The 20,748-nt window shown below is 44.6% G+C and overlaps 1 protein-coding gene across 1 annotated transcript in view; it reads right to left on the minus strand.

Moving 5' to 3' along the window:
• Positions 1-861: 861 nt before the first annotated feature.
• LOC308703258 (E3 ubiquitin-protein ligase TRIM39-like) overlaps positions 862-20,748 on the minus strand; it is a gene marked incomplete at both ends in the record, with an annotated part of 56,383 nt that continues 36,496 nt past the window's right edge. The window contains 4 exons of the mRNA XM_081386579.1: positions 862-1,187; positions 1,284-1,983; positions 3,633-4,156; positions 4,261-4,287. Of these exons, the coding sequence (XP_081242705.1) occupies positions 862-1,187; positions 1,284-1,983; positions 3,633-4,156; positions 4,261-4,287 (1,577 nt within the window). The remainder of the gene's footprint in view (positions 1,188-1,283; positions 1,984-3,632; positions 4,157-4,260; positions 4,288-20,748) is intronic.

Raw genomic sequence — 20,748 nt, forward strand, 5'->3', positions numbered from 1 at the left:
ACATTTCGTGAAAGTGCGGGGTGATAAAGCTAGGCCGAATGGAAGAACACGATATTGGTATGCTTTGCCCCCGAAAGCAAACCTCAGGAACTTCCAATGACACGGACGGATGGAAATATGGAAATATGCGTCCTTGAGATCTATCGTGACAAACCAGTCCTCGGACCTGATCTGTGGCACGATCTGTCTCAATGTCAACATTTTGAACTTGAGCTGCATGACTGACTCGTTCAGAACTCGAAGATCCAAAATGGGACGCAATCCCCGTCCTTTTTTGGAACTATGAAGTACCGGCTGTAAAACCCGGTTTCCCTGTCGGAGGGAGGTACATATTCTATGGCCCCTTTCTCTAACAAAGTGTTTACTTCCTGTTCCATAACCAGAACCTGCTCGGGGCCCACCACTGTGGGTAGGACCCCCATAAACCGAGGTGGGCGTTTCTTGAATTGTATCTGATACCCTTTTTCTACGGTCTGCAGGACCCAACGAGAAACATTTGACAGTAGCTTCCACGCTGTCAAAGATTCTACTAGAGGTACCAGCCTCTCGAGACTGGTTTCTGGATTTTGTTGTTGTTGAGCAGTCAATTCGACGCCCTGTAACGGCGCACCGGCAGGGAGCGACCGAACAGACTGCTCTAACACCCTCCTCGGAGGGGGCGGGCATCCCGAGGCCACTACGTTCCGGGTGGTCCTTGAGATATGTGCTCGCCGGAGACCGCTGCGCCCTGTAACACCGATGGCGGCAGGGTTGGCAGAACGGTCCCCTGAGGGTACCGAAGAGAGACGGGCACCGTAAAAAGAGGTGTTAACCGCTCTGCTTCGGGGGGGACTACCCTCATTAATCCTGAGCCCTCGGACGTCAGGATTTCTTCCCAGCAGCCTTCTTGGCGGTAATAACGGTCCGCAGATCCGTTCTACCCCTCGAAGACTGCTGGGTTTGAGCGCGCCCTCCGTGTCCCCGAGATTTTTGTGGGGGAGCACGGGAGGACACGCTCTGCTTCTGAGTGGCACGATGCTCAGCACTCTTTTTAGAGGAGTGAGGCTGCTCCCGCTCAGCAGCCTCATAGAAAGAACGGCGGGGAAGAAGCTTTTGAAGAGCAGATGCTTGTTTAGCGGCTTCTTGTGATTTTGCAACCGCAATATTTACTGCATCCCCAAATAACCCGGCAGTGGAAACCGGAGCGTCTAACAGAACATGCTTTTCTTTGTCCTTAATATCGCTCAGGTTGAGCCACAGATGCCTCTCAGTGGCCACCAGGGCTGCCATAGACCGCCCGATACATTTAGCGGTCTCCTTGGTGGCTCTGAGAGAAACATCCGTGGCTCTGCGCAGTTCAGCCACAGTGTCGGGACCGATTCCCCCGCCCTCCTCTAAATCTCCCAATAATTCTGCCTGATAGGCTTGTAAAATGGACATCGTATGCAGACACGCTGCAGCTTGACCAGCGGCTGCATATGACTTATTAATCAGGGTAGATGTCAACTTTACTGGCTTTGAGGGAAGTGTAGGAGCCTTCAGGGAAGATGCCGTTGCTGGAGAGAGATAGCCCGCGAGCGTCTCTTCCACCTTCGGCATCTCCCCATAACCATGCTCCTTATATTGTGAAATGGTGGAATATAGAGAGGTGTGTGGTGTGTAAACTCTGTAAGAGACTGGTCTCCCCCACGATCTCGACACCTCGGTGTGGAGATCGGGGAAAAACGGCAGGCTCCTACGCTGGGGCTGAGCACGAGATGGCAGGAAGCGTTCGTCGAGTTTGCTTTTTGAACGAACGTCCTGCCTATCCTCTGGCCACTCAATAGACAATCTGTCAACTGCTCTCGTGATCACATCGAGCAGTTCTTCAAAAGCATGAGACTGAGGTGGCGAATCCTCAGACTCAGCATCAATACTTACAACATCCAACTCCTCAGAGCTGGATAGTTGCAGTACTGGTGCCTCTATCGGGGGGGAAGTAACCGCAGCGCGTGCTTCCACACCCTGATGAGAGGCACTGGATCTGTCAGAAAGAGGCTGAGATAAGGCAGAGCCCGTCTCAACATCCACTGACAGATCCATTTGCGAACCCCAGGTCTGAGATCGCCGCCGAGCCTCAGCCGCGGCGGGACCCGAGCCCTGGGGAACGTGGTCGGGATTGAACCGAGCCAAACGGGATCGGAGCGTACGCAATGGAAGCGCACAGCAATGCACACAGTCACCACCCTCGAGTGCTGACTGGGCATGCTCCTCTCCCAAACAAACAACACAAAGAGTGTGTGTGTCACCTCCCGTTAAATAACGCGGGCAGGGATGGACACACACTCTAAACTGCTGCTTGCTCGCCATACTGAATATAATATAAATATATACAGACAACACCAAATAAGACAGACAGATTTCAACACAGAGCGCTACTGAAGACTCAGAAAGCTTTCGTTTCTGTTTCGGGCCGGCTTTTATAGCTTCCTGGTACGTGACGTCACCCGCCTCTGACGTCCCGCTACACCATTGGACTGATTTTACATGTGCTTCAAGACGTCATCACGCAAAGCGTTCCCCATAGCGTCATTCTCGACGCAACGGGAGTTCCCTTGAAAGGGAACCGCAACTGACACGAGATCAGGTAAACCCCAAATACACTTGTTCATTGGTTCTCATGATTCATGGGTTGACCGAGATCATCGGCCCCAGCTGTGAACCATTGAAATTTCAAAGTGTTTCACTAGCCGGGTTTAAATCCCAGTTGCGCAGGCGGGGCATGTTGTCACACTGCGTTACAATGAGCCCCTATTAGAACTATGCTATTATATACTTTTATTAATTCGATTGAGAAACCATGAGAAAAAGGTGAATAAAGACTGAGAGTCAATGTTCAGAAATTATTAATTATTATTATGTATTGAACTGTGCTGTATAGCTGTGTTTTGTGGTGTTTTTGTCAAACTCAAAAATAACTTATTTTTAATTATTTAAAAAATGCCATTATTTTATATGAAAAAGTTAATAATTGTATTTTATAGGCAAAATATTTTAGTTTGTCTTCTCAATTTTCTTGATTAGATAAAATCTAATAAATGTAAATCTAATTAAATCGATGTAATCTGTCGTATGGTCATGTTACAATGTACCCCACAGATGGGGCATGTTGTCACATTTCACTTCCACTTTCGGGGGAAAACAAGAAAAAAAATATACACCATATTAATTTCACAAATTATTAAATTATGTGGTTTTGTTTCATTAATATGGTGTATATTTTTTTTCTTGTTTTCCAAAAACAATTTCCAAACTCTCCATTGTTTCTACAAACATTTCTGAAACCCAAGTGGATTTACACAAACTGAGAAAGTCAAAAGGTGTTAGTTTGTGCCTCGCTCTCAACATTTCACAAGTAATTCAATGTTAACAGCTGGAGAGAAGAGAGCGAGAGAGAAATGGCTTCAGAAATGTTTGTAGAAACAATGGAGAGTTTGGAAATTCAGCATTTTGTAGAATTTCACCATTTAATATTCATTTTCTTAATAATTGTAAGTAAAACTTGATTGTGATTAGTGCAAATTCTTTTTTGGTTTTTATTTACATATTCTAAAAACAGCACATCCATATTAAATCTTTTGAGATTTTATGTTATTTTGTTCGTTTCATCTGACAGGAGTGATGATCAGCGGGTTTGAGTTTTTACCTTTTTCATTAAACCCTGGGCGGAAATATGGATAGAGTTTCTCCGTGAAAGTCTGACCAGTGAAAGAGTAGATATGAGATCTGGACTCCACGTCATAAAAAGAGACCAGACCCTCCTCATAATCCACAAACACACCAACCTTCTCAGGTTTCACTCTCAGAGATAAAGAGAGTAATGAACTATCAAAAACTACATAATCATTTTCATTAGTCAGCAACAGAAGCCAGACTCCATCCACAGGACTCAGTGTGATCGCCTCCCTGTTAATGGATTCTCTGGCCACTCCTAACCTCCACTGAGTCTTTCCCTTCACCTGCACCTCATAGTAAAATCTCCCTGAACTGAATCCCTGCTTTGCCAGAACACAATCCATATCAAATCTCTTTGGGTTTTCTGGGACGTCCTGCCAAACGTCTCCATAACTGACTTGTTTTCCATCATCAGACAGGATGAGAAATGGATCCGCTGTATCAGGATCCAGAGTCACGTCAACTGAGAGAGATCAGACATTATCAATCAACTTCAGAACAAAACATTTTCATGTGTACATTATAAACAAAAGTACTGTGAGTGTATTGGTGTCAGTCACACTGTACCTGCAAACTGCTGCACAAACTTCAACCCTGTGGACACAGATGACAATATAATGATGATGTCAGAAAATTCACTCGCATTTGCTGTCCTGCGGCAAAACATGAGAGCAGTCAGGGAGCCCTATCATCTCTGAGTGTCTACAGAAAGAGCCAATGAACATTGGTGTGCGTGAATTCCGTCACGCACCCCGCAGCGCGGGTATAAATAGGAAGCAGGCGCACACACATAAGCTGTGTCCCAATGTGAAGGCTGCATCCTCCGAAGGCCGTATTTGAAGGACGATTGGCCGCATTTGAAGGCCGATTGCGTCACAGCGGCGCAACGAAGGACGTCCCAATTCAAAGGCTGCATCCTTGGAAGGTCGCATTTGAAGGCCGATTGCGTCACGCGGCTCGATGAAGGCTGTCCCAATTCAGTTCTGCATCCTCCGAAGTCCGTATTTGAAGGCCGGTTGCGTCATTGTGACGCGACGAAGGCTACCCTGATTCAAAAGCGACGCCAAATGCGTCCTTCGTTTCCCCGTGAAAGGAAGGATACATAAATGAACACTTAGCGGCCTATCTTACCCTATTCTACCCCATAAGTCATTGCGCGCCGTTGACGACAGCATTTATTTATTTATTTTTAAAGGCGGTCGAGACTAGAGATCGGTGGTGGACAGCAAATTCACATTTAAATGTAAGTATTATGTTTTCATTTATTTAAATGGCTAGCGAAACCGAGTTAAAGTTTATTATAAACTTCATCTTAACTCCTTCGTCAGTATTGCGTGGCTTCATTTGTCAGGTAGTTTGAGGCAAAACTTGTGCTAATATTAGTTTAACGACCTATTTGTAATATTTGCACTAGTCTATCTCACTTGTGTATTAGGCTAAAAGAAATATGCTAAAGAAGTAAGCCCACAACAATAAGAAAAGCAGTTGATAAGGCAATGGGGTTTCACTTTTATGTGTTTTTGTAGTGCTGTCATGCAAGCTATGTGGTTTTAACCAAATTTGAGTATATAGAAATATGATTTCTTAAGTATTTTGTATGCATGTCTTGATGTGTCATATTTTGCAGTGTTAACAATGCACTTAAGATTGCACCCCTGTGTTAAGCTTTTTTAGAGCAATTCAGGAGAAAAAAAAAACACGTCTTTGCTGAAATGTATTGTGCTGTTGTTGTTAACAAGCGTGGTTAATTTGCTCTGCCCTTAGGATTGCAAGTGTCCTGGGACAGGTGAGGGTGTGAGTGGGAAACCCACTGCTGAAACTCGGCCCTGGTTTGTCCTCATGGCCCAGTTCAGCAGTGGGTGCCCACGGTGAGGAGGAGCCAGCAGCACCAGCACCAAGGCAGAGGCGAAGAGAGCAGGGAGAGGATGGACAGGCTGTTTTCTCTTCTTGAGAAAATGATTGAATTTTTTTTTTTTTTTTTTTCATATTCTTTAACTTTTTTCATTATTTTTTAAAAGGAAAGAAAATCTGTAAAAAAAATTATGCAACTTTAAATGTGTAAATAAAAGAGAATGAATTGTTCTGGTCATAATTTCTACTTGAAACAAACTCTTGTAGGCCTATACCTTTTTTTTTTTCAAATAAATTTGGTAAATGAAAATCATTTGTTCCATGGGCTACATTAAAGTACTTTTTCCAACTATTAACAACATACGTTAAACATATCAAAATCAACAAACATTTACAGTACATAAAATAAGAAAAAAATGATGTAGACTTTTATTAGAATTTATTAGAATAATAATTAGACTTTCAAAAAGAGTAATTTCTGAAAAAAGTACTTTTAATAACAAGTTTTTAGTATCAAGAGTAAAACTAGAGGTATGTATTCTGCAGGGGAAAAAACTCCTTGTCAGGGTTTTTTATTATAGTTTGTATTTATATTATGACATGCATTTTACTTCTGAATATTTTCAAGGTTGTTACATTATATACTTTTGTGTAGTTTAATGTAAAATCATACGTGAGGGGAAAAAAGGTACTTCAGTAGGTTACTTCACATTTGTACGTGAATATTTAATGAAATATGCAGTTCCGAAAATTAAAGTCCCATATCAGTTTGAAAATTAAAGTCTCATATAAGTTTGATATGTCCCATATCAAAGGGCTCATCTGAAGCGCTCGGACCGGTCTAGCCTACGGAGGATTGTTCTTGTCGCCTGGCAACCGTGACAGCTGCCGATCACGAGCGCGAGAAATACTGGACTTTTTTTTATATTCAATTGGGTTTTATTTTCAAACAGGGCTAAACCGAAAATACATGACCTGGCAGCGCCAGGGCTGAAACATCCTCACCATGTCCTCCAGTAAAATATAAAACATAAAAATGACAGTAGCCAATTCTGGCTCCATAGCTGTTTACTCAATTAGGCTATATCAAATGAATGATCAGGATGGCAGCTGTCCTCTCGCACCGTTGAGGAGCGGTGATCAGAAACACCTGGTTGCGCAATTAGGAAATCCTATGAAGGCTACATGGTGCGTCCTTCGAGGACGCATAGGCTGCATCCTTGAAGTCTTCAGTCCTTCGAAGGATGCAGCCTTCACATTGGGACACAGCTATATTGTTTTTCGCTGAGGAGCCGAGATAGTGACGGCCGTACAGCGATGGTCAGCAACAGTGGTGACGGTATGTTACGTCTCCCGTTCCCTCCTTCAGGGAGCGAGGGTTACATTAGTAACCCAGACATTCCCTTTCAGTCGCTCACTTTCGACGTAACAACGACGTGACGATGTAATTTGGATCCCATGGAAAACGCCATGGTTGCTGCCACATCCAGCGCTCTACGCAAGACTCTCAGACCCCCAACTGGCTGGGGTGGAGTACCTGTGTAGAGAGAGTCCAACTGCTGTTCCGTTATACCCTGCACAGTGGAACTCTTGGATAACACAGGGAAAGTGTGCCTTTCCAGGGGAGAGGGACGCTGCGGAAGCCACATCCTGCCAGAAGGGAGGTACCATAAGGAGAATACACATATGGACTGACCGGTTAGGGGCTGTGCAACATATGGAATGTCACTAGGGTGGCTCCAGCCTGGGAAGGGGGAGGCTACACTAGACAGTGACGGCAGAGTGGACTCTGCCAAGGGAAAGACACAGGCTCACCGCAGGGAGCTGATCATGGAAGAATTTGCTTATGGGATCGCCAGGGCTGGGTCTGTCTCCTCTGAAGGCAGTGCTTGCAGGTTCACTACCTGGTCCCAGAAGGGAGTGGTAGGAACCTTGGGCACGTATCTGGGCCGGGGTGTCAGGATCACGTGAGAGTTAGCCGGGCCGAATTCTAGGCACGATGCGTTGACTGAAAATGCATGCAGGTCCCCTACCCTCTTGATAGAGGCCAATGCAACCAGGAGTACTGTTTTCCAGGACAGAATTTTTAACTCTGCTGACTGCAAAGGCTCAAAGGGTGGTCTCTGAAGTGCTGAAAGGACCAGAGACCAAACCCAAGAGGGTATAAAGAGTGGGCAAGGCAGATTTAGTCTCCTCGCCCCCCCACAGGAACCTGACGATCAGGTTGTGCTTTTCCAAAGACTTACCTTCAACTGCATCGTGATGTGCAGCAATAGCGGCAACATAAACTTTAAGGGTGGAGGGAGACCGCCTTCGCATCAACCAGGCCCGGCTCCACGTGGGGGCCAGGGTGGGCCTGGCCCACCCAATCAGAAGCTTGGCCCACCTTGGCCCCCCACCACATAACAGCCAATCACAAAATTGGTGCAATATTCAATTGCTGCTCTCACGCCACACACCCACACACCATGTTCTTATGCAGTGAATCATCGCGGAGCAGAGAGGACTCTGACAACGCGCTGACAGACAGGACAGAGCAGGTTACTTTTGAATTGAAACTAATTCTCAACTTTCAAATTTGGTCATTTTTTAACGAATTTAAAATAAAAAAAAACGTTTTGTGGCTCTTTAATGTGTCTGACAGATCGCTGTAGAGCCTAAAGTTAAAGCTGCTGGTGAACCGATCATCACTTCCTTCTAGTTAATTTATAGCATCAAATAAACATAAATGAACATAAGAAGAAATGTTGTTTTAACCGCGGAAAGACATCAGTACACACCGTTATTCAAGTTCAAATCCTCCAGCGTTAATCTACTAACTCTCCTGACTGCTTTGTCGGACGCAGATGGCAGATTATGATTGGTCAGATCGCCTGTCAATCAAACTCCATGCGAAGGGCCAATTCAGCTCCAGATATGATATTTTCTGTTTTCTTCCCAACCCCCTCTTCACGATGACTTGTAATCAAGAGTTACCACACTCTGTAGCCTAATAAAACACAACATGCACAAATTTCTTGTTCCGAAAGGAAAACCTTGTGTTTTTAGCTCATGAAAAAGCAATAACACATGAACTGGACATGGATGAGTTTGTAACAGAATTCTCTAAAATGAGTAGAAAGCTAATGTTGTAAATTATACTGATATAAGTCGATCTTTTTCAAGACCTGCCCCGTTTTCCTCAAATCTAAAGTTACTAAACTGATACAAGATCTGTTGTGTGGTAAAAAAGGGAAAAAAAAAAGATTCTAAATATACATAAGAATGTAAAAATAAAAATGTAAAAAATGTAAATAACAATGGCCAAAAATCTGTAATGCTATACTGCATTAACAGACGTGAGAATAATTCTTAAGAAAAACAGCATTTCAGATAAAATTAACATTTTTAGTTAATTGAACTAAAATTCAATTAACCCCCCCCCCCCCCCCCCACCCCCCCATACACCCGGCCCACCTCAAACATCACTTGGCCCACCTTTCATCTCATATCTGGAGCCGGGCCTGGCATCAACGCTTATTGCAGGAAGGAAAGCACGGCTCTGATCAAGCAAGATCGGGGGTTCTCCTCGTGAGAAGAACACCAGTCCACGAACAGGTTCCACTTCAACGCATAGAGGCACCTCATAGAGGGGGCTCTAGCGGAAGTGATTGTGTCAACTACCGGGGTAGGTCACATAGAACCTCTGCATCCCTTCCAGGGACCAGACATGGAGTTTCCAGAGGTCTGGACGTGGGTGCCATAGGGTGCCCCGTCTCTGAGAGAGCAGGTCCTCTCTCAGAGGAATGGGCCAGGCAGGGGCTGCCGCGAGGAGCACTAGTTCCGGGAACCAGGTCCGGTTGGGCCAATACGGCGCAACTAGCAAGACCTGCTCCTCCCTGACTTTGCACAAGGTCTGTGCAAGAAGGCTCACTGGGGGAAATGCATACTTGCGTAGGCCCCGGGGCCAGCTGTGTACCAGAGCATCCGTGCTGAGGGTCCCCTCGGTCAGGGAATAATACACGCAGTTCAACACTGACTGGACACGGGCCTCTGTGACAGGCGAGGAGCACTAGTTCCGGGAACCAGGTCCGGTTGGGCCAATACGGCGCTTTCGTGAAGACACAGGGTGACAGGGCCAGCCCGAAGGGTAAGACTTTGTACTGATATGCCCGTCCCTTAAACGCAAAGCGAAGAAACGGTCTGTGTTGAGGGAGAATCGAGACATGAAAGTACGCGTCCTTCAGGTTGATCACTGCAAGCCAATCTTGGGGACGGATGCATTTGAAAATGTGTTTCTGCATAAGCATCTTGATCGGCAGCCTGTGAAGGGACCAGTTCAGGACACACAGGTCCAAGATTGGTCATAACCCACCGCCTTTCTTGGGTACAATGAAGTATGGGCTGTAGAAGCCGGTCTTCATATGGGCTGGAAGGATTGGCTCAATCGCGTCCTTCGCCAGTAGGTCAGGGGCACAGGGGCATTGTCCGCCATGCTGGGGGATGCCGGGCGAACTGAATCGCATAGCTGAGTCTGATAGTACGGATGAGCCAGCGAGACGGGCTGGGAAGCGCTAGCCAGGCTCCCAGACAACGTGCAAGTGGGGCCAATGACACCACAGATATACCCGGAGTGGGGCAGCGCGGTGGAATGCAGGGACCCGACTCGGACGGCATAGCAGCCCGGAGCGGGTGAACAGAATGCCCCTGAACGCTGGGGGATGCCGGGCGAACTGAATCGCCTAGCCGAGTCTGATAGTACGGATGAGTCAGCGAGACGGGCTGGGAAGCACTATCCAGGCTCCCAGACACCGTGCAAGCAGGACCAACGGCACCACAGACATACACGGAGTGGGGCAGTGTGGTGGAATGCAGGGACCTGACTCGGACGGCATAGCAGCCCGGAGCGGTTGAAACACGTACCTGCTTCCGTCGAAGGGCAGAGTAAGTGTGCGGAGGTGACAGTGTGTCTGGGACACAGCCATTGCTGCTCACTGGCATTGAAAGAGGGGCTTCAGGGTGACAAAACATAGCGTCGTCGGCCGCCAAGTGCGCCCTCTTGGGACCAGTGCGCCTGGCCCGGGTCAGTGGCGGAACAGAAACAAAAGGAAACAAAAGATTCTCCACCCAGCCCTCCACCGGGGGAAAGAGCAGCGCCTTAGCCACCTCCTGAAGAGAAGTCCGATCCACCTCTGGGTCGCCCACCTCCGGGTCGTTTGCACCTGTGCTTGCCTCCTGGTTTGGCAGCGGCCTGGACGGGGTCAGCTTCCTGTGGCTTGCTCCACGCTGAGCCTTAGGTGGTTGCTGCTGCTGGGGCTTAGCGGGAGGCAGAGGACGCCGCAGGAGGCCGACCTCGGCCACGAGCAGACAAAGGCTCTGCGGCATGCGGACGGTTGGGGGCAGCAGCGGTCCACCGGGGCAGGATGTGTAGGATTGCCTCCGTCTGCTTCTGGGCGGCCGAGAACTGATGGGCAAAGCTCTCAACCGCTTCGCCGAATAACCCAACCATCATATCGGCCAGGTTGAGCCAAAGGTGGCGCTCCTGGAACACCAAGGTGGACATCGCCTGATTGATGGAACGTGCGGTTTCCTTCATCGCCCGAAGGGCGAGGTCAGTTGCCACACGGAGCTCCCGGAGGAGCTCTGGGTCAGAACCACCCTTGTGCATGTCCATGAGCGCCTGGGCCTGGTGGACCTGCAGGAGTGCCATAGCATGCAGGGCGGAAGCAGCCTTGTAAGCCTTCGCCGTGAGACCAGACTAAAACTTACAGGCCTTGGACAGGAGGGGTGGATTCCCCCGCCAAGAGGAAGTGGATGCTGGACACAGCTGCATCGCAATGGCACGCTCCACTGGTCCACATACCCCTTGGCTGCCACGCCGTCGAGGGTGGTGAGGAGGGAGGAGCCAACAGACTGTGGTCTGGGCACTATACAGCGCCGACCACGACTTCGTGAGCTCCTTGTGCACATCCGGGAAGAAAGGCGCTGCCCGCCTCGAGAAACCAATCATCCAACCGAGAGGGTTTGGGACGTGGTGGAGAGTTCCACTCAAGCCCGACCTTCTAGTTGGCCTGGGGAAAGCATAGCTGCCCATTCTGAATCAGACTCGGGCAACGCTACACTCTCCGAAGGGGGCAACGCAACCGAATCTTTATCTCCAGAGGAGCGAAGCTCCCCCTTCAATGCTGTGATAGACAGGAGGAGCCCCGAAAGAGACGACTGGTCATTCCTGAGAAGGGCCAGCACGTTCTTTTGGGAGCTCCAGCAGCGGCCATGTTTGTGAGGCGTGAGGGGTCCATGGAGATTGCCTCGGCGGGGAAGCCCTCACGGTAATCCTCCGATCACCCTGGCTAAGCGCCAAAGTAGGCCTATTCTGCGGGGCAGAATAGATGCTAGATCAGGGCATAGGCGAGGGGACTGCACCTCCCTTGAGGTTAGCGAGTCTCGATCTCATCGTGGCCATAGTCATATTCCCGCAATGGGAACATGAACTATTCACATAAGCTGCCTCAGCATGCTGAATGCCCTACCAGTAGAGACAACTATTGTGGCCGTCTGCTGGCGCCAGGGAAAGACCGCACCCAGAAACGCACATACGGAATGACATCCTGATAAGGATGCAGGGTCACGTTTGTGTTAATCTTTGTGAAGAAAAAAAAGAAAGAAAAGAAAAGAAAAGAAAAAAAATACTCTTTACGCTACTCTCATAATGCTGAGGCACCCAGGGAATGGCCGCAGTGTACAGTAGTGCTGTAAACACTATATGGGAAACGCCCACCGATACCAACACAGAAATAAACTTGCTGTGAAAACAGCAGTTGTGTGAGCTTAAACTCGCGCCCACTCGCTGATCGCGCCGTCACACCAACACTGGAACAGAAAGTCTTTTCAACGCTATTAGCCTTTGTAGAATAGCGGGGCGGGGCACGATGTGATTCACATACGCCAACGTTCATTGGCTTGTTCTGTAGACACTCAAAGATGATAAGGCTCCCTGAAGTGATCCCAATTACGTTGTCACGTCGACGTTACGTTGAACGTGAGGGGCTGAAAAGGAACCTCATTTGCCTTACAGAAACTCGGCTCAAAGATCATCATTCAACCCTGTGCCAACAGGGTTTGCAACAATACGAGGGACAGAGACCAGTGTAGCTCATTTAAATCCATTGGAGGGCTGTGTTTGTTTGCTTACAATAGCTGGGCCACACAATACTGTGTACGGGAGGAAGTGTGCACACCGGATTTTGAGATTTTAACAATTTCTTTAGCCCATTTTATCTCTCAAGCGAGATCGGCAAGATCACGGTCAGATTTACTAATGTATTCGGACCGAACGTTGATGCTGCAGGAGAGAGAATAGCGAAGAGCTACAATGATGCACTCACTCTGCAGGTCAACCTGTTATAATTCTTGGAGACTTTCATTTATGTGACTTATCTGAATATCTACCTACTCTTAAGCAATATATGGACTGTCCCACTCATTTAAACTGGACTATTGATCGATTGTATTACGTTGTATATAAAATTTTGATAGATATATTGATTGAAGATCAAGAAGATATTGTCTGAAACTAAACCTGAAATTGTCCCCCAATAACAAGCTCTCAATAACATGGCCAGTCATTTGTCCTCCACTTTGGCATCTTTACTAGATCCACTCCAGTTCACATATTAGATAGACAGAGAGACAGATGATGCTGTGCTGACCCTGCTTAATACAGTTACTAAACATCTTATGCATCCTAAAGGATATGCCAGGGTTTTATTCATAGATTTTAGCTCAGCTTTCAATTCAATGAAGACACACATTCTCCTGAAAATGCTGATTGATCTCAATATTAATACAGGGTCATTGGTCCACAACGCTGCGTTCTCGCCCCTGTTCTTTTTTCTCTTTTAACATATGACTTTTTGATCAACGTTAAACACTTTAGATTGTTTAAATATGCCGATGACACGGCCTTAGAAAACACAAACCCCTCAGCTGATACTGCCTATCTGACTCACATTAAGACCCTTGAAATATAGTGTTGCTCTAGCCAGTTAGAAATTAATGTTGCCAAGACAAAGGAATTAATTATTTGCACAAAACAAGATATGATAATTGAGCCAGTTTCACTTAATGTGCCTTATATAATGTGCCTTATATGTCACTAAAGTATGTCACATAATGCTTCTTTAAAGCTGCAGTCCGTAACTTTTGGGGCTTTAGCGGTTAATAAACAGACCTGTATGCTCCTGCTCCAGCTCAGTGTTTCTCCTCTTCAGCTCAGTGTTTTCCTGCTGCAGCTCTTTAATGAGATCTTCAGCCTGTTTCTCTGCTGCTTTATGCTGTTCCTCCATCATCAGCAGCTCAGACTGACATCTCTAAAAGGAGCAGATCAGATCAGTGAAGAGCTCAGTATAAACCAAGCTTGACACTGCTATTCTCTTGTCTTGTCATGGTGAGCATGTGATTCCCTTTCAGTCGGTCACCTCCGACGTCAAGGCCAATCTACTTCAAGTGTAACTAAAACGAGCCAATGCACATCGCAGTGAGATAATTGCTATCAGCTGCGGTGTATCGCGGCGCAAGCATATGCATCGCATCTTAACGCTTTCACTGAGGAGCCGAGCCGGTGAACTGAACCAGCGGGGCACAGCAGATATGGCGACGGGACGTGACGCGAAGCGTGAGGTCCGTTGCGGTATGATGTTTGTGCAGAACTCGAACTCGTGACCACCCTCATGCAGTTCCTTGAGTGCCTTGGCCTGATGGACCTGCAACAACGCCATGGTGTGTATGGCAGAGGCGGCCTTGCTGGTTAAATCCAACGAGTGCTTACAGGCTTCCCCACCAGGTGGAGTTAGGGCACAGTTGCATAGCAATGGCCCATTCCACAGGGAAAATCGACGTGTAACCCTTCAAGGGCACCATAAAGGGTGGTGAGGGGGGAGGAATTACAGTAAAAGTAATCATCCAGCCTCAAGGGCTCGGAATATGGTGGTGGGTTCCACTTGAGCCCGACCCTCTCAGTGGCCCAGGATAGCATCATATCTGGATCTGACTCAGGCAATACTACGGTTCCCGAAATAAGCAACATAGCCGAATAGTCACCTCCAAAGAAGTCTGGCTCATCGTCCGATGCAGCGATCGACATCTGGTCATTGGGGGACGTCTGAGGAGGATTAGATTGAGGCAGAGACACGGGGACCCCACCTCTTTGGAGCTATTGGAGGCTCAACCGCAACTCCGCTATGGTCATCTTTCCGCAATGGGAGCATGACTCATCCACGAATGCTATTTGAGCGTGTTTGAAGCACTACATGACACAATGATCGTGACCATCCCTCGGCATCCCTCTAGCGAGATACCTATTCGTCGGTCACTAACCTGACGTCGGGGGTGACCGACTGAAAAGGAACCACATGCTCACCATGACAAGACAAGAGAATAGCAGTGTCAAGCTTGGTTCATACTGGCCAAGTCCGCACAAGCACGAAAGTTCCTGTGCAAAAAATAATGTAATCACGGTGTGGGCGGGCGGGCGGTCGTGTGGTGTTGTGCATGGCATTGTTTGTAACTTTGTAACCTTTTTAATGAAAACAAAGATCCATGTTTAAGAAAATATTTAATAGATTGTTGTTTAATTTAGTTTTATTCATATGTTCTCATATCCATATATTTTGTTCAAATGTCACAAGTACTAATCTCAAGGTTTACTCCTTTACACAATTCTTTTGTAGTGTGTTTTGTAGTATTCTTTTCGATAACGTTTGGTTTCAGATACAACTACAAATGACTGTCCCCTCAAATAGGGCCCTTCTTAATAGTGCCCTATTTGAGGGTATAGGGGGCGATTTGGATTTAGCCATCGTCACGTGTGTATCTTACTTCTCACCTATGCGTCCTGATAGTTTAGAGGACAATTACTCCGAGTCGCACCCTGTCGTTTCATAGAATATTACAACGGCAAGCGCATCAAGTATGAATGCCTCGTCCGTGCAATGGAGGCTCGCGCTGCATAGCCAGGCGAAACTATAAACAAGACTTCAGAGTTCTCTCATCAAAACCACTAATAAACAGACCAAAGTGACAGAACATTGACACTGTTTTAATGTTAAATGACCAACAGTATTATCAAGAGATGCAGACCAATTATTATTATTATTTTGTATAGACTTTTTTACGTGATTTATATAATTCATTGACTGTGAGGAGACTAGAAGACTAGATTTTTTCCGTTTTGCATTTTCAACATATTAGGTATATGAATACGACTGAATAGGTATTGCAAACAATAACAAAAAAAAAAACCCTTCTTTTACTGATCTTTTTATCTTTTTGTTTTCCCCTAATTTAAATATTTTATTTATTTATTTTAACCTCCAACCGAACTGCTGAGACCATCACATTGTTCAAGAAGCAGCTGAAGACACACTTAACCGCAGGTACCAAACCACACACTCCTAAACCAATGCACTTACACACACTTTCGCACACTCACGGTGTATTGTTTGGGCAAGATGATCAATGTTGTTACCAACAGGACACCCAGACCAATAATCATCCATTTTGAAAAGTGGACGGTTCGAGACGAAGTAAGGAAACAATCAAAGCAGGCAAGATCCTGCAAAAAGAGGAAGATTCAGTTCAAGCAACACTTCTCGAAGAAAGATCGCAAAGCTTGTGATAAGTTGTGGCCCAAAGTGCAAGAAGCCAAATGATTAAAAAAAAAAAAAAAAAAAAAAAAAATCCCACTCACTGAGTGTTTGATCTCTTGAATCTTCTTCATTCTGTCCTGGATCATCTGATAAACGTCTATCTGTGTGTGAACCAGCTGATACTACATACAGAGAAAAACACAGACACATTTATCACTGAATTTAGCGTTCAATCTTCTGACAAAACAATTCTTATTTGAATAATAAATGTTAGACCCCATGAATTAAATGGCTTTTATACATATGGATTTTAGTCCATGTCTGTCAGCTTTGAAGGTAAAATATTGCATTCTCAAAAATTGACAAAATTAACTTTTAGCTGGAATTTAGGATGCATTTCACAATGTGTTTAAAGTGTTTTGTCTGTATCTCTTTACCTTCTTCTCTCGACAGAAACAGTGTTGTGAGTCCTCGATAAACAGGATAAAAGTTTAGTTGGTTAGCACAGTCCACGTAGCTCCTGCTGACAGATGCCGAACTACACCATTCTATGGCCAAAAAGTATCATTCAGTAATTCACAAGTAGTCATGTATAGGCCTACTGGCAAAATATTTATTTCCATGCAACGTATAAACTGTATTATAGACGCTGTGCTCATGAACAAAGATGACAACAGGTAAGTTGTGTATTTCTAGGTGTTCTGCACATGTCAAGCAACTGCCATTGAGATAAAAAGAAATACAGATAGCTTTTTATCAGGTGTCATAGACTTTCTTATCTTTTGATACTGTAAGTAAATGAGACTGTAAGGAGTACAAAGTACAAGATTTTCCCTAGTTTTACTCTAAAGTTTAGGCTACATGAGTAGGTAAAAATTATTCAAACCTATACTTAAGTATAGAAACTGAGTATTATTCCGTCAGTTATTCCAGGCCTTTAACTGCTAGGCTACACCACCACAGGCAGGGCAGCACCTCACCAAACTCGTATCATTCTTTCTAGTTCTGGGTAATTTGTGTATTTTCATTTAAAAAATGCCTTTGCTATATCACAGAGAATACATGAAATTGATTATAAGGAATTGTTGTTTAGGAATTGTCACACAAACACCAATAGTGGGATAAAAATCCATCATTATAGTGACATATTCCAGTGTATTCATAAAATCTGTTATAACAATGTAAATATGAACAGCTGTTTATGTCAAAGTATTTGATTATCATCTTTCTCTGCATCGTAAAAGAAACTAGTTATGTCTCTAATAGCCACAGTGAAGAACAACAGCATTTAATACCATCAAGAAAGGATCTTTCTATGAAAGACAACACAGCAAAGTACTTATTTTACAGATAAATAACCCAATAAATAAAAAATCTTCTAAACATTATGCAATTCTCATTTTATGGAGTAGCCTAATTTAAATTGGACTTTGTTCATTCTGTCTATCTATTCAAGTTCTCCCTGTTTCTGAAGTCTGACATGAAAATACACAAATCAAACACACTTTTAATAGCAGACTGCTTTTGATAATACTGCTTTCTGGTAAACTCTACTAAACTCTTACATTTCTGTCACTTACCTGTGAGTGAATATCAGATGTAAATCACTAGTTTCAGAGTGTTTGAATAAAAAGGTTGTTGTCTGAAGAAGCTTTCAGTTTACCTGTTATAGTTTCACCTTCACGAAAGTCTTTCACTCGCCTGCAGTGATGTCATAAAGCTCCGCCCATATTTCATGAATATTGAGCAGTGTGTTAATAGTGTCATTAATCTTCACTGATTCCCTGCATATTGTACAAGGGTAAACCAATATGGCATTTAAAAGTAAAAAATAAACGATGAAAGCATACTAAAAAATAGGGGTGTGACGAGATCTCGTGTTACGAGATCTCGCGAGATTAAAACGCGACGAGATTTCTCGTCGAGGTGAAACTTTAGGCTTGTTTGAGATGAGCAAAATCTGCGCAGAACCGATCACCGGTGATCAGCGCGAGATGCATGCCGGTTAGAAATGTGTCCGAGTGCGGTCCGCCTTGCTCTGATGTCATGCTGACGTATGTCAAAAATCTCTCGCGAGCGCAAGGCACACCTGTCGGATTCTGCAGTCGAGCGCAGTTGCTCTCCACCGACTGCGCTGATCAGAAGCATGATGGGAAACGACTTGCTGACGACACAGCTTAATGTTCATTGGTTTAAACAACCGTTATGTATTGTTCTCTTTTAAAATGTTTGATTTTAAAACTCTGATATCATGTTTTATGTGTATACGTTATGTGTGAATATTCCCAAACTATCTAACAGTGCGATCTCTATGGGTTATGCAATTTAATTTTTATAAAAAATAAATAAATAAAAACACGTATGTCTGTATTAAAGAAAAAAATATTGATAACCCAGATAGCAAATAGTAATTGAAACGATGTTAAATCAACATCCCGCTGTCAACGATAAAGTAATTGAATCAACGTCGAACTCTGATGTTGATTCTTCATCATGTTGCACCCTCTATTATCATTGAAACAACGTTTAAATCATACCTAGAGATCAACAGAATTTCAATGGTATTTCGATTACAATGGATATTGAAACAATGTTGAAATCCCAGCATATCAACAAAACTTCAATGGTGTTTTAGTATAGGCTACAGGTTTATTCTGAAGGTCTGTAATTTTAATATAATATTAAAAACATTATTAGGCTATAATCCTGCTTTATCGACAGCCAGGATGGGCTAGCAAAATATAGAAAATAGAAACTATACCTTTAGGCTATAACCTAGACTAGCACAAATGACACCCCACGCATTCTTTAAAAATTAAACAATCATTTTTATTGTATTATTTCATTTTTCTTTTTTTTCTTTTAACGTGCTAACTCCTGCTGCGTCTGTCTTCCAGCTCCTCCCGCTCGGTCTGGGGCGTAGCGCAGCCACTTCTGTAGGCTACAGCTTGAGCGAAGTCATAGGTGTTTGCCGTTGTAAGACGTTGAGTCATCTGGAATACAAGTAAAAGTATGCTGTGATTTAGTCAATGATTTGTTCAATCAAGCTGTCGTCAAGGATTGGGAGCAGAACATGGCACGAACACAGTAGCCTACACATAGGAATAAATCTCACCGCAAAAACAGGCTAATAATAATAGGCTATGTCTTTAAAATTAACGAGGCATTTAATTGTTTCTATATGAAGTATGTGGGGCCAAGCCCCCCCTTGACGACAGGCCTGGTTGTCAGGCGCTGTAATAACAGTGCGCGCAAGGCGCGCGCGCTTCCCCGCGCTTAGAAAAGGTGCAGATCATCAAAAATCGTGATATCGCATAAGCACTAGTATAAACCGACTGTTATCATTTCTGAAAACAAACACAATGGAGTTACAAAACTGTATCGCACGCATATCGCAGCCCTGCTTGAGGATTATATTTTGGATTTGTATTACGACGAGATGGTCTAATCGGCATTTCCAGTTAACGTTACAACTCAAGACAGTTCTGCATTGAATAAAGTAAAGGTAACTTACATGTCTTCTGTGTAATTCTGGCCCGCCGCGGTCACTTCTGTGGGTAGCGCTAGATGGAGCAGTATGCTAGCGTTGGTTCCGTCGGTGTTCTCCGGCGGTCAGAACAGAAGAAATAGCGGTGCTGTGTTAATAGATTTCACGACACTAGCAATGGGTACAGCAGACATGTATTTTGAGCTAGCTATCACAAAAATAGACGGGACTCGGAGGTTTTGCTAACTTTATAGCCTAGAAGAGAACCGCGAAGTACTTTTGGCAGATTTTGACACATGGTATAATAAAACAAAACAAAAATTTCAGTGACAGCAGCACTGCGTCGGTTACACTGACCATCATGTTAACGATCAACCTAACAGTATTTGATTTGGCACAATTCATTCATATCGAACATTAAGCAAGCTTACCTGTACGCTTGTGCCAAGGTCCAGAAATGAGCTGTGTCCGGTGCAGTACGTTGGTGTCGATCTTCCGGTCAACCAAAAATCGATGGATTTTCAATCATATTTCCCGGTCAACTATATCGATGCATTTTCAATCATATTTCCCGGTCAACTATATGCCGATGATTCTTCAACAACAGCGTCGTTTCCCGGTCAACTATAAATCAATGACTTTTCAACACATTCAGCGATCGCCCGGTAAACCAAATATCAATGCTTAATCAATCATAAAGATAACTATAGATCAATGTTGTTCCAATATTGTTGCTATCAACATTAATAACATCAGGTTTTCATCGATATGGTAATGGTGATTCAACATTTATTTTGCATTGAAATTTCAATATCAACCATAATGATGATTCAGATGGAAAAACAATGTTTATTCAATGTTGGCTTGCTGTCTGGGAAACATGTATTTGGAATGGAATTAAATAACAAGTACTTTGGGTGTCTTGTTCATTTTATTTATTTTCATATAAAAACAACATAAATTGAATTACATCCAGTTTATTAGCAACACTGTGCACGAGCGTGAATCCCGCGATATCCATCTTTGATCTCGCAGGTGTCAGATCCACTACGAGAAGAGAGATCTGTCCGGCTTGCCTGCGCTTTTTTCACT

This window comes from Scardinius erythrophthalmus (genome assembly GCF_964197995.2).
Source record: "Scardinius erythrophthalmus genome assembly, chromosome: 15".
Lineage (NCBI taxonomy): Eukaryota > Metazoa > Chordata > Actinopteri > Cypriniformes > Leuciscidae > Scardinius > Scardinius erythrophthalmus.